We start from the raw sequence: 13,951 nt of genomic DNA on the forward strand, positions 1-13,951 counted from the left end.
TAAGGGTAAAGGATTGAACTAAATTTATTATAGTCTAACCAAGTGGAAAATAAACTTCCAACATCTTCTTCTAAATCCAGAGTAAATTAATAATAAGGTGGTACACCTTTTGGCAACTCGTATAAGTAAATATGACCTCTCCATTGCTTCTGCCTTAGTATCACCACTTCTGGGTCTGCCTCCCACTGACGAGACCTCAATAAAGGGCGAAATCGGTCTGAGTAGTAGCCCTTCCCTTTGCATTATGGGAGATACTGAGACAAGGAGTGATGAGAGCTTGGTCCACCTTTGCTGCGAGTTGCCTCAGTCCTGAACTACTTCAGGCACTAACTTTGTTTGCCTACACTTGGGTAAAGGATTAAACTAAATTTATTATCATTTGAAGAGGATTAGCATTTCAACTCAACAATTGTAGGTTGCCTTTGGGTCGCGCGACCTTTTGTCAATACCGCACCAATCAAATGCACATCTTTATAGTTGCTCTCTTTTGTAAAAGAAAATTTAACTGGAAAATATTGTAACAATTAAAAAAAAAGGTTGAATAATTTATAAGTGTATAAAAGGATATCACCTGTAAATCATTGACTTGCCAGCAAAATTCTTGGACATGCCACAGGTTTGCCATCTATGTTTTAAATTATGGACGTACCTTTGTTATTAAGATTATTTCCATGTAAATTTTTCTTAATATCTTGGAATTCAAACATTGTGTATATACCCACTGTATGCACAGTTATATGTCATATCCTTCTGCTGTTGCTGAGAGAAAGTGGAAATGGTATTTCTGAATGTGTTGATAAAATGCTGGTTACTTCTAGCTGTTGGATACACTTCAAGTTTTTTTAATCCATAAGCCCACTCTTCCTTTTTTATTCATTGTGTATCTGTATCTGGATGCCACTTGTGTAACTGCTCCTGTTTGACTCAAACTGCCTGTTCGTAGAGAAGAGAATTTGCAAATACTAAGACAGCATTTGATGTGGTGAATCATATGTTTGATCTACTTCAAAATGGTTTCAACATAAAGGCCACCAAGTCCATTCATTAGTAGGTTACATTTAAGAAATGTTTGAGAGAAGATTGCTCTAACATGAATTAGAATGATGGATTATCTAAGTCGAAGTGTGAGAAATTCTGATCTTAAACTATTAATTCAGGTTATGAAATAGTTCATCTGGTGTTGTTAATACCATTAAAATAAGTTACGAATAACATTCAACACCTAAGCTTTCTGTTAGATTAATTCAGGTTAGTTCACAAATGTTGTCTTTAACATGCAAATCTCTCATTATAGTTCCACTTGAAAGAATTCCAACAGTGAAGCATATCTCTGGCATGCAGCACTTGCCTTAAATAGTTTAGGCAATTGTTGCATGGTCTTACAGTATTTTCAGACCATTAGTTTCTGTATCAGTGAGTATGAAATGAGTTATTCATTCCAAAATCTCTATTTGCTTATATGATAAATGCATTTATCCATGCAATTTACACACATATTTGTTTAAATTCTGTTGATTTCTGAGTTCTACTGCTGTTTTTTGAAATCTGCAGTGGCACTCAGAAATCAACTGAATTTAAACAAATATAGGTGCAAAAGATTTCCCAAAATTTCGAAAACGATAATCGTTAGAGGTGCCAATTTACGTCCTAGGCTGCATACAAACACCCATAGAGGGTGTTTGTCTCAGTCACCCACATGTTTCAATAAGTATTGTGTTGTCTTTGTGTTAGTAGTACTCCTTGAAGATGTCTTAGTAACTGGGACAAAATATTGAAAGCATTAAAATTAGTTTTCAATCCTTGGTTAGTGCTGTCAGTACTCCATTAAACCTACAACATGATATTTACATGTACTTAGAGTACAAAGGAGTTTGAGTTGAATATATTTACTTAAACAAAAATGACTACCCATATCCTGTAGACTTCAAAAGAATAGTGCCCTTGATGAAATATTGAATGTAGTAACTGATATATTTTTATTTCTTCTTCTCTGTTTGATCAATGGCTAGGATTATGTACCTGGGCCTTAAGGAAGTGATCTTAATTACTGACTTCATTTGTGATAAATTCAAATTTTAATAGTCTGTATATGTGAAGGAATAAACAAGGTAACGGTGTGAACATTTTCAGGCTCTCGTTCCGGTACACCCACATCTTCACCTCAACAGAGAAAGAGTCCATCTATTGATGCTGGTGTACAAGTATCTGGAGCAGGAATTTCTTCGAGAAGTGAACCTTCTAAAGATTCCAGGTCTTCTCAGATTCAGCGGCCGACCTCAAGAGGTGGTCAATCTGGCCATCAGTTTGTTAGCAGTACAGCACAAGTTCCTCGTAGAACTGTAGCATCAAGCCAAAGGCAGCCACCACCACCACAACAGCAGCAGCAGCAACAACAGCAGTCACGAGGGAGTAAGTCAGATAGTTGGTTGAAATCTGTGTTTGTTTATATAAGCTGGCAAAAACAAGATTATTGAAACTTTTAACAGAGTGCTAAATATAAACTTTATTTCTGAATGTATATTTTGATTGATATATTAGTACAATGTGATATCACATTATTTGCTTATACTCAACAGTTTATCAGCAAATATCCAGGTATATTGCTGTCATTAGGGCAATAGAGAGAGAGAGAGAGAGAGAGAGAGCTAAAAAAATTGTATAGTTTTAAGAACAGTGCTAGATTTAAAGGGGGAGGGGGAGATATTTCCATTTTATTTGATCTCTGTTTACTCTTGAATTTCCTAAGTCTTTTTGGATATTATTTTCCTAACATCACCTCATTTGGCCTTCGTTGTTTTCCTCAGGTCTCATCTTAAATGATAGTTTAACCATTCTTTTCATCTTTCTAGCCATTGTGATTTATAAACTGATTTTGTCAGATAGTGCAGAGCTGTCTGTTGACCTTGCTTATATCTTCTCTTGTTTTGTTAGCTTTTTTTTTTTTTAATTTCAGATCCAAAGACCAGATCCAATAACATAAGAATGTTATTTTCAATGATTTGCAAGTTTTTTCATATTGGTCTAGTTTTAATTTGTTTTTTTATTATTATGTTCTAGGTTTCTGCACCATATCAAACACTGTCTAATGATTGTTTCATATACTTCTATTTTAATTCTGTTAGAGAAAATTTTGAAAGATAATAACTGATGCATATAAGATTTGGATTTGCTCCAATTTTTGTCTGTCTGTCTCTATCCCAGAGGTATAGGACACCATCTCCAATTTTCAGAGAAACTTAAATTTTTACGTAAGATTCATGTTTCACGAAGTGTGCAGTAATATCTAAGATTTCCTTTCTTTTAGCAGTTAGAGATGTTTAAAATTAACCTATCTGCAGCAAAAATTCAGAGTAAATGTGAAAAATTGCTATTTTGTGAGATAGTGTTCCATGCCTCTGGAGTACAGATATACGAGAGTTGTCTGAAAAGTTCTTGGCCTCGACGATAGATGGCAGCACACTATCGGCAAGATTTTTTTTTTTTTTTGTAAGTTGGTACATCTGTCATAAGCATCCATGTGAAATTGCAAGTCATTCTATCAAGTAGTTTGTTTTATACAGCTGTCTATAAGCAAAAATGTTATCCCTTGAAATGGATGAAATTGAGTATCATGCTGTTATAAAATTCTTTGTAAAAGAAGGTTTAACGCTAAAAGAAATTCATTCAAAGTTCATAAAAGTTTATGGGCTGCGAGTTTAAATGTGGCTGTACCAGCCTTGAAGATGATCCACGTGAAGGACGTCCAAAATGTGTAACAACCCCAGAAATCATTGATCAAGTGCAGGATATGATATTGGATCACTGGTGAGTCAAAGGGCATGAAATTGTTGAGACTATAGGCATTTCAAAAGAACGTGTAGGATATATTTTGCATGAAAATGAAACGAAAAAGCTTTGCGCAAGATGGATGCCATGCTTGCTCACAGCAGATCAAAAACACATTCGCATGAAAATCTCTTAACAGTGCTTGGAGTGTTTTAACAAGAATAAAACTGATTTTGTGTGTCAATTTATAACTGTATGAAACTTGGATTCACCATTATACACCAGAATCCAGTGTCAAAACAGTGGACAGAAGCTGGTTGTTCGGCATCAAAGAAGACAACGTCGGTTCCATCAGCGGGAAAGAGATGATTAAATCCTAGGTGAATCTGAACCAGAATGTCATCTTAATTTTAAGCATTGTGGACTGCTTTCAAAGGTCATGCCGTTCGGTGTTTTGGGATGCTAAAGGCGTTTTGGTTTCTTAATTATCTTGAAAGGGTAAAACAATAACCAGGGAATATTATTCTGATCTTTTAACCAGACTAGACAAAAAAAATTCGTGAGAAAAGACCCAGTTTGCAGAGAAAAAAAATTATCTTTCATCAGAACAATGCACCTGCCCACAAAGGTGTTTTGGCAATGGGAAAATTAAGGGATCTGCACTAATTGTTGGAACATCCACCCTCTTCCCCAGATTTGGCTCCCTCTGACTTCTATCTCTTCCCAAAACTAAAACCCTTCCTCGCTGGTCAGCATTTTTCTTTTAATCAAGAGGTGACTGCAGCTGTAAAGGGGTATTTTGCAGATCTTACTGAGAACCACTACAGGGACGGGATAATGGTGCTGGAGCATTGCTGGAATATATGTATTAGTCTTAAGGGAAAATATGTTGAAAAACAAAAATAATTTTGAAATTATAAATTCGATTTTTTCATTGTTAGGCCGAGAACTTTTCAGACCACCCTCGTAATATCTCCTGATTGCATTCCTCTTAAATGTTTAATATCAGTGTACTTTCACTTCTTGTTTTATTTAGTATTCTCTTATAGTATAGTTGAGTCTTGAAGAACTTCATGAATCCACTTATATGGTTTTTTATGGATAAATATATTGGAAAAATTTTTGGAGATTTGCGACAATTTGAAAAAACTTGCAGACGAACCACATAGCTTAGAAATGTCGAAGAAATTAAGAAAAAGTTAGGTATATCATGAATGCATAAATTATATGTAAATGCTAGTCTATTTTATCATTTATTACCATAAAATATAACAAACCTATTATAAAAAGTTAAAATTTATCAAAACTTATGCACACAAACACTTACAGACTGTACATGGCCATTTGCAGTCAAGAGATATGTAAACAAATGTAAAGATGCAGTGTTAAATCATAACTGCATAAAATTAACTGTTATTAATTAGTTAAATAGTGAACTTAATTAGCATAAAATAAATATTTATAATGATGCATTTATTAGTGTACAAGCTAGGCTACCACGAAGCAATCATATTGTTGCTGCTTCGTTATCTTTTAATTTTTGCTGTCTAGCGTTAGTAATACATATACCATCTACAGTGTTTTATATCATATAAGACAATATTGATGTAGGTACTGACAAACATACGATTCATCTTGTAAACAGACTACATAAACTGAATGTATTTTCACTTCCTTCTGATTTTGTTCAATAACGTTTTCTTTTCTCTAGCTTACTTTATTGTAAGAATATAGTATATATACATATCATATAAAATGTGTTAATTGACAGTAAGCTATTAGTAGTTAAGCTTTTGAAGAGTCAAAAAGTTATACGCTGATTTTCGAACACTGCTTGTGGCTAGTGCCCCTAATCCCTGCATTGTTCAAGGGTCAACTGTAATTACATCAGGCATCTTGAATACCTTTAGCTTTCATTTCACATCTGATTCCTTTTTACAGCATTTTTCCCCTCTCTCTTTTTGAGCTTTTTCACTAGCCTCCGGGATGATTTGACGTCTTCATGATAATTGTTGTGTATAGTCTTACAGAAATCTTCCCATGAGTTTTGTTTAGCTAGTTTTACACGTGTGCTTTGCTTTCTTACATTTTTCACTGTATTCTCTCCAAGTACAGTATGGCATAAAATAAAACAGTACTAAACTTGGACATATATTACTCCATGACATATATCGTTGTAGTTATTCAGTACTTTTTTTTCATACTGTACAAACTGACTTACTTTTCCAGAACTTTGATATGCTTTTCTTTTTTCTAAACTGCCTTTTTTTTAACTTCTTGAGTTCACCATGGGGTGGGAGGGATCTGATTTTTCTATTCTTGCAAACAACCTTATCACGTGCTTCTCTGTCTAAATTGGTATTTTCTTCAGGATCTGCCAATCTCCAAGTTTTGGTTCTAGTTTTTAAACTCCTTAGTTCTTTCCTGAATAATACTTGTGTATTTGAATTACAGTTCAACTCTTAAAGCTACTCAACTTTGATTCATTTTAAAGTCTTCTTTTCAGTATAATATTCAGTTTTATCTTGCTCAGAACTGTAAATACTTCTCATTTCTAATCCTCTGTATATTCTTATGTGCTGAAATAGCGTGAAGATACTGCAATCAAAAATAACATAGTCTGTGAGATTCTTATTTCTCATTGCTTCTCTCCATGTGAATTTGTACACATCTTTATGTTGGAACATCATGTTAGTAATTACCGGTCCACTTGCTGAACGTAAATCCAGCAAGTACTTAGCATTATTATTAGTTTGGCTCTTTTCTCCAAATTTTCCCAAAATATTTCCACATGTATTGTAATAATTTTTACTCTGCTGTTTATATCTCCATTGTATATCTTGGCAGTGCCAACCTTGAATCTTCTGATGGTGCATTGGTTTTTAGGGTTGTTGCTGTAGAGGACTTTTCACTGTTGCCCTTTGGTCCCAACTTGTTCACTTCATAGCTGTGAGATACCATTATAAACTATTACTTCAGTATGCCCATTCACTAAGAATTTACAATATTTCTAAGACAGACAAAAAATACCATGTTATTTCAGCTAATATTTGAAGGTATCAATATCCTTATTTATCACCGAGCCAAGAAACCAGTATTGACACTCAAGAAGTTTATAGGTCATTCTACCTGCTGTACAAAAAGCACATATTTCGTAAACAAATCACGCTATGATGTAAAGAACATCACACTATGCAAAAATGATTTATTAGTCAGTTTTGACATATTTGCCTTTTCACAAATGTTCTGCTCAGTGGCTCGGTTTTCTTATGGGTCAAATTTCTGCATGATATCATGGACCTCTCTGCCCAAGTATTATGTTCAGGGTGGTTCATGTCACAAAATATTTCCTTTTTACTTGCAAACTGGCCTAGCCTATAAGCTCATCACTATCCCCTCTTATTGCCAAATCTTGGAAGCTTTTGAGCAATGTTCTAGATATGTTGATATTTTTGTTATTTGATCCTAAAGCCACCCCACCTGAATAGACAACACAAATACCTACAATTTAACAGAACATTGAAAACTAGAACACTGTTATTTCTGGATAAACTGGTTGCACATCTTCCCTTAGCCAGGCTATTCTTCACACACCATCATAAGCCTATGCATATTCTGTTATCGCCATCCACCCAAACCAGGTGTCATTAACACCCTCAAAAACAGTCTATTAAATATTTGTTCCATTGAGCAAGCATCCCAAGCTTGAATTACTAATTATCAATAGGACTTTACAGTGGCTATGGCAAAAATACTATCAATATTCCCTCTCATTTCTACCAGCCCATTTATACAAGTTTCCAATCTCGGATTCAATCTATGCATAACCTGTGCTCCCAATAGTGAACGTCCCAAGCCACGATCTTAATTTGATACGCTTAAGATTTGTGACATCTTTGTTGAAAGATTGTGTATGTTGCATGTTAACATTTCTTAAGAGCAACATAAATGTTTACTCCTTCAGCTACTTCAATACTGCATATTCAAGCAGTTTATAAACAAATTATGTCAAGTTCTAGAATAGAAAATTCTGTCCTTTTTATTGCAACTAATGTGGTTCATACTCTAACAAACTACAGAATACAATGTACTCTGTACTATAAAGAACAGAATCAATATGTCTAGAAGCTACAAGCTATAGTTTCCCATGTGATCTTTGCCAAATATCCATGCTGTGCACACTGTCTAAATTAATGACCCCACCATGAAACAATTCCTGAATTTAGTTTTCAGTTTATTTATTAAACGAAAACCTTGCTCACAATCCGAACTGGAGGCTAAAGACATTACTCTGATATCCATAACTATTAAAGGAGAGAATGACTACTATTTGAGGGTTTTTTTTTGGTCAAATATATTTATTTTAAACTAAGTTATACCAACTAGTTTCACCAATTGCGGCTGTTGGCTTCATCAGGGTTAAAATTATATAAATGTAAGAACACTTAAATGCTAAAAAACTGTTTGCACGGAAACCATAAATGGACCGAATACAATTGCATTTTTACAAAAGCAGAAAAACGCGTACATCACACGTACAGAACGTGTATGATGTACTAGTTATTATGTAGGAACGTTCTGTAATTGGCAGCAAAATTTAATTCTGGCATGTTGAAAGATCTAATGAGGGTCTTCCAGATCTCGGGCAGAATAAATCCTTGGTTTTGTATTTAGGTTTTCTTCTGAACGGAGAACTGTTGTGGCTTTTTTTATCATTTGGGAGTGGAAATCCTCCTCTAAGTAAGGCATGGAGTTCCCATTCTATAACATGGTTAGTCCTAGCAAAATGAAAGGCTAATCCCGATTTGTCTTCTCTATTATTATTGACGTCTCCTATGTGTTCCTTTTTTCATCATCATCATCAAATTCTGACATGTAACCTAAAGGGATGTACAGGATATGATAGTACTACATGAAAAATTTACATCATTACTAACTTCCTATCTATAATTTTCCTCCAGATCAGTCTCTTACTTGTCAAGACTCCTATATTATCAGATCTTATATTTCTGTTGTCTAAGGCACTTTGTACCCTATCAAACCACCTATATCTTGGTCTTTCTCTGAGTCATTTTCCTGCCAACCTGGCAGAGAACACTTGTTTTGCTAATCTTTCTTCACCCATTCTCTTTAAGTGACCATACCACCTGAGATTAGCTCTGCTAACGCATTAATGAATGCTGACAATGTCAAGTTCTTTCCTAATATCCTCATTTTTAATATGATATTGGCATTGATGCCATCTGTTCATTCCTCTAATCTTTCTCAGGACTCTCATATCGCGGTCTCTAATCTTTCGTGAAGCGTTTTACTTCTGACCCTGCTCTCAGATCCATAAGTTAAAACTGGTTTGAACACTGTCTTGTATACAGCTAATTTAGTGTTCTGACTAATTTCTCTCTTATTCCATATGAATTTATTCATTTGATTTCCTATCATACCAGCTTTGTTGATTCTGTTGTCTATTTCCATATTTAATTTACCATCTTCACTAAAAATCGTGCCGAAGTAGCTGAAATGTTTTACTTGTTCCACAGGTTCTCCGTTCACAACATAGTTGACATTTTCAATTATTCTGCCTATTTTCATTGTCTTTGTCATTTTATTGCTGACCTTCATGCCATATCTATTACAACAGTTATTGAATTCTGTCAGGGAATCTTGCAGACTTGTAGCAGATTTATTTAGAAGTATAACATCGTCTGCATAAAGCAAAGAGCTGACATTAACATCTCCAATTTTGATATCAGGTTTAATACCACTTTCGTTCATAATATGATCCATATAGATAATGAATAACAGGGGATAATATACATCCTTGTCTCACACCAGATTTAACATTAAACCATCTTCCTGTACTTTCTTCAATTCTAACTGTTGACTTACAACTCAAATAAAGACTAAATATTGCTTGATATAATGACCCATTGACACCATATAACTGTAGCGTATTGAATAGCTTCTCTCTTGGCACCTTGTCATATGCCTTTTCCAGATCGACAAAACTTAAATACAGATCTTTGTTATATTCCCATGCTTTCTCAACTATTTGTCATAAAGTGAAGATCTGATCCTGGCAGCCTCTGTTTGGTCTGAATCCAGCTTGTTCTTCACCAAGCTTTTCTTCCACAATTCTTCTCAACCGTTTCTCAAGTATACTTGCATAGATCTTGTCAGGAACACTCAGTAGGGAGATACCTCTGTAATTCTCATATTCAGTTTTATTTCCCTTTTTATATATGGGTACTATTAGAGCTCTACTCCAATCATCGGGAATTCGTCCCTCTGTCCAGGTTTTCTGAACTATGCAGTGCAGCCACTGTAAGACTTTTATACCACCATACTTCAGCATTTCTGGTCAAATATCATCTACTCCTACTGCCTTTCCACATTTCAAGCCTGTGATGGCTTTTTCTACGTCAAGTATGGATTCCTGACTATATGCCTGTGGAGTGTTTTTTACCACTGTGCTATCACTGCTTGTTTCATTTAGCAATTTTTCGAAGTAATTACTCCATACTTCAATGATATCTTTTTCTCCTGTTTTCGTGTCACCTTTATCATCTCCAACTCCTTTAACAGCACTCTTTCCTCCGTTCCTAAGCTTCTTCAACAACCTCCAGAATATCTTACTACCTTCTTGATATTTATTTTCTATGTTCTTGCCAAAGTCCTCCCATGACTTTTGTTTATCTAGTTTTACACAGTGTTTAGCTTTCTTACATTTGTAAATTTTCCCAAAATATTTTTGTATGTCTCACGATCATTCCTACTCTGCTATTTAGAAATCCAACAAGGACCAACTTTTCCTTTTTCATTGTGTTAGTAGCTGTCTCTATAGCCTCAAAAAATTCCTCCACTTCTACCTTAGTAGAATCTTCTGTGGGACCATAGGCACAAATAAGTCTCATTGTCCAATTACCCATTCTGATATTTGCCCACATCAGTCTACTTGAGACTACCTGCCATTCAAGAAGATTAGCCTCGTATTTTGTGTTGAATACTATGCTACAACTTCTTTTCATTGATTGTCATTTCCTGAATATAACATTTTGTATTTATTGCTCAGAAAGATCTCACCAGTTTTTGTCTTTTTGGTTTCAGTCTCATCCCTATTATGGCGATCTGGTACTTATCTAATTCTTCAGCTTGCTCCATTTCTTTGCCATTCAGGCTTCTTATGTTGATAGTATCGATCTTTAACTCTGGTGATGTTGAGTTGGGTTGTGTTTTCAGATTTGTTCCAGTAGCTGACTTTTCGCTGTTCAGTCTGGTTCCCAGGCGATGCCCCAGCTGTCATGAAATTTTGTCATGTTGTGCTATCATTTTCTATATTGGTTTAAGCCACCATGAATACAATTTGATCGGCTAAATCCCAAATTGCCAGCCCATCCTCGTTCGTTCAGTATCCTGGTAGATACCCCACAGGGTGCACCACGAGAAAGTGAGGATTGGACATTAGGTCAAAAGCCCTGGTCGGTTCTCCACATTCCTTTAAAGGCTATGTGGAGGTCTCCTCTCAGTTATATAGCTTTGACCCTTTCATTTTTTCTGATTTCAAAAGTTCTTGAAGTTTGGCCAAAATAGTTTAAGCCACACGAGCAGGTTATGTTGTAAACTCTAGCATATTTGAAAAAAGGATGACTATCTTTTGGAGATCTTAAGAATTGGCGAATGGTCTGTGAAGGTTTAAAAGCTACTCGTATTCCATGTTGCTTGAGGAGTTTAGCAATCTTATTAGAAACTGTCCCTGTAAACGGAATCACAATAGTGGAATTGTAATGTATATCTTCCGGTCGTCTTTGTCACAGAAAAGAATCTTGTGGATCATTTTCCTAGGATAACCATTCTTTGTAAGATTATTTGATATCAGGGATAGTTCATCTTGGAGGTCTTTATCATCAATTGTAATGAGAGAGGCTCTATTTTTTAGCATGTGTACAATGCTAAGTTTCTGAGAAATATGGTGTGAAGAAGTGAAGTGTAAGTATCTACCTGTATTGGTAGGTTTGCGATAAACTATAAGGCTGATGGATCCATTTATTTGTTTTTTTAATTAAAATGTCCAGAAAATGGTAATTGGTTATCTTTCTCCAGTTCTAGAGTGAATTTAATTTTGTGATGTAAAGAGTTGATCTTGCTTAGGAAATCGAACAAATCCTTTTCCGTATTTTTCCAAACAATAAAAATATCGTTGACATATCTCCACCAAACTGTGGGTTTAGGGTCCAGTTGAGATAAAATTTTATTTTCAAATTTCTCCATAAAGAGATCAGCACAAGGTGGTGAAAGAGGGCTTCCCATTGCAAGGCCTGTTAATTGCTGGTAAAAAGTTTTATTCCATAGGAAAAAGTTAGAATTTAAACAATAATGGAACAAAGAAGTAATGTCTTGAGGGAAGAAGTTTCCTAAAATGTCAAATACTTCCTCTACTGGAATATTGGTAAATAATGATGTCACATCCAGGCTTGCCAGAAGATCTGTTTTGGAAATCAAGACGTTGTTTGATTTCTCCACGAAATGTTGTGAATTTTCTATGTAAGTATCCGAATTGCGCATGTGTGCTTTGAGAAGACCTGCAAGGTGTTTAGATAATAAATATGTAGGCAAATTAATACCATCAACAATGGGGCGTAACGGTATTCCATTTTTATGGACTTTTGGAGAATCAAATAGTCTCGGCGTTAGTGGATGCATAGACTTCAATCTCCGTAATAAATTGTTGGTATCATTGTGATTCTTTAAAGTAGGATCTGAATCTAAAACACGGTAAGTAGATGTATCAGATAGTAAGTTGGCAATCTTATCTTTGTAATTACTAGTATTTAAAATCACTGTACAGCTGCCTTTATCGGTTTTTAAGATGATGATTTCTTTATCTTTCTTTAACCTAAACATAGCTCTTCTCTCTAGAGGAGTGATGTTTTTGTGAGGAGCTCTTGAAGAAGAGAGAATGATACTGGTTTTAAGTCTGAGATCATTGGCTATGGGTTCCGGTAGCAACGAAATGACCTTTTCTATATTGCATATAATGTCCACTTTAGGAATTAGATCAGGAGTAATAGAAAAATTGAAGCCTTTTTTAAGTATACTCACTTCTGGTTTTGATAGAACACGATCAGAGCAATTAAATATAACAGTGTTGTTCGGCAAACTAGGTTTTGACTGAAAGTGTTTTTCGTAAAGAACATTGAATTTCTTGATTTGGCTTTGTTTACTGATAGAAAAGGCCTTGTCATAGCTATTATTTATCATTCTATCCAAAATTGACAATAAGCTTTATCTAAAGTACTGGAAATATCCTCGTAAATCTGATAGCATTGAAAGTCTATTTGGCATAGTTCAAATCTGATATGTTGTATCCACTCACATAGAAGAGCCAAAGATGTTTTAAAATAAATATGCTTAGCTTGTCTTGAATGGAATCGTTCTCTCAAAATAAGAAACTTAAGAATGATGTAATGGTTTCTGCATCTCTTCAAAAACGTAAGGTGATTTAACAGTTTAGCCTTTTTACATTTAAGTAGTTCAAAACGACATCACTGGTGTTTAGTTTCCCCATGGAGGCTATTCATGATAATAAAATGGTTATATTTGACTACTATTTGCAGGTTTTTTTTGGTCAAATATATTTATTTTAAACTGAGTTATACCAACTAGTTTCGCTAACTGTTTCTGTTGGCTTCATCAGGGTTAAATTTATATAAATAAATAAGCACTCTTTAACCACCTTGTGCTTCTCTCTTTATGGAGAAATTTGAAAATAAAATTTTATCTCAACTGAACCCTAAACCCACAGTTTGGTGGAGATACGTTAACGATATTTTTATTGCAAGTGCAGGTTTCTGTGGTTTAGAAGTTCATAAGGCATATTCCATTGTTTTAAACTTTTAAGTTACCTTTTACCCCTGAAGATGTAAGTCAAACGACTTATGAAACTTGTTGGGTTTTATTTCTTTATTGTGCTTTTAGCTTAATAAAAAAAATGTAGTCCAATTACCGGAATACGCCTTATGATATTTTTGTTGTTTGGAAAAATACGGAAAAGGATTTGTTCAATTTCCTAATCAAGATCAACTCTTTCCATCACAAAATTAAATTCACTCTAGAACTGGAGAAAGAAAACCAATTACCATTTCTGGACATTTTAATTAAAAAACAAATAAATGGACGCATCAGCCTTACA

General features: G+C 34.7%; 1 protein-coding gene across 2 annotated transcripts in view; it reads left to right on the top strand.

Annotated features, from left to right (window-relative positions):
* Nucleotides 1–13,951, top strand: part of tral (LSM14 family protein trailer hitch) — a 210,000-nt gene that overhangs the window by 104,258 nt on the left and 91,791 nt on the right. For both annotated transcript variants that reach the window (XM_090398355.1, XM_090398356.1), the window contains exon 4: nt 2,131–2,409. In XM_090398355.1, coding sequence (XP_090254481.1) covers nt 2,131–2,409 — 279 coding nt within the window. The remainder of the gene's footprint in view (nt 1–2,130; nt 2,410–13,951) is intronic.

Source organism: Typopeltis vanoorti, chromosome 9 (assembly GCF_054136105.1).
Source record: "Typopeltis vanoorti isolate ZY-2024b chromosome 9, IOZ_Tvanoo_1.0, whole genome shotgun sequence".
NCBI classification, from domain to species: Eukaryota; Metazoa; Arthropoda; class Arachnida; order Uropygi; family Thelyphonidae; genus Typopeltis; species Typopeltis vanoorti.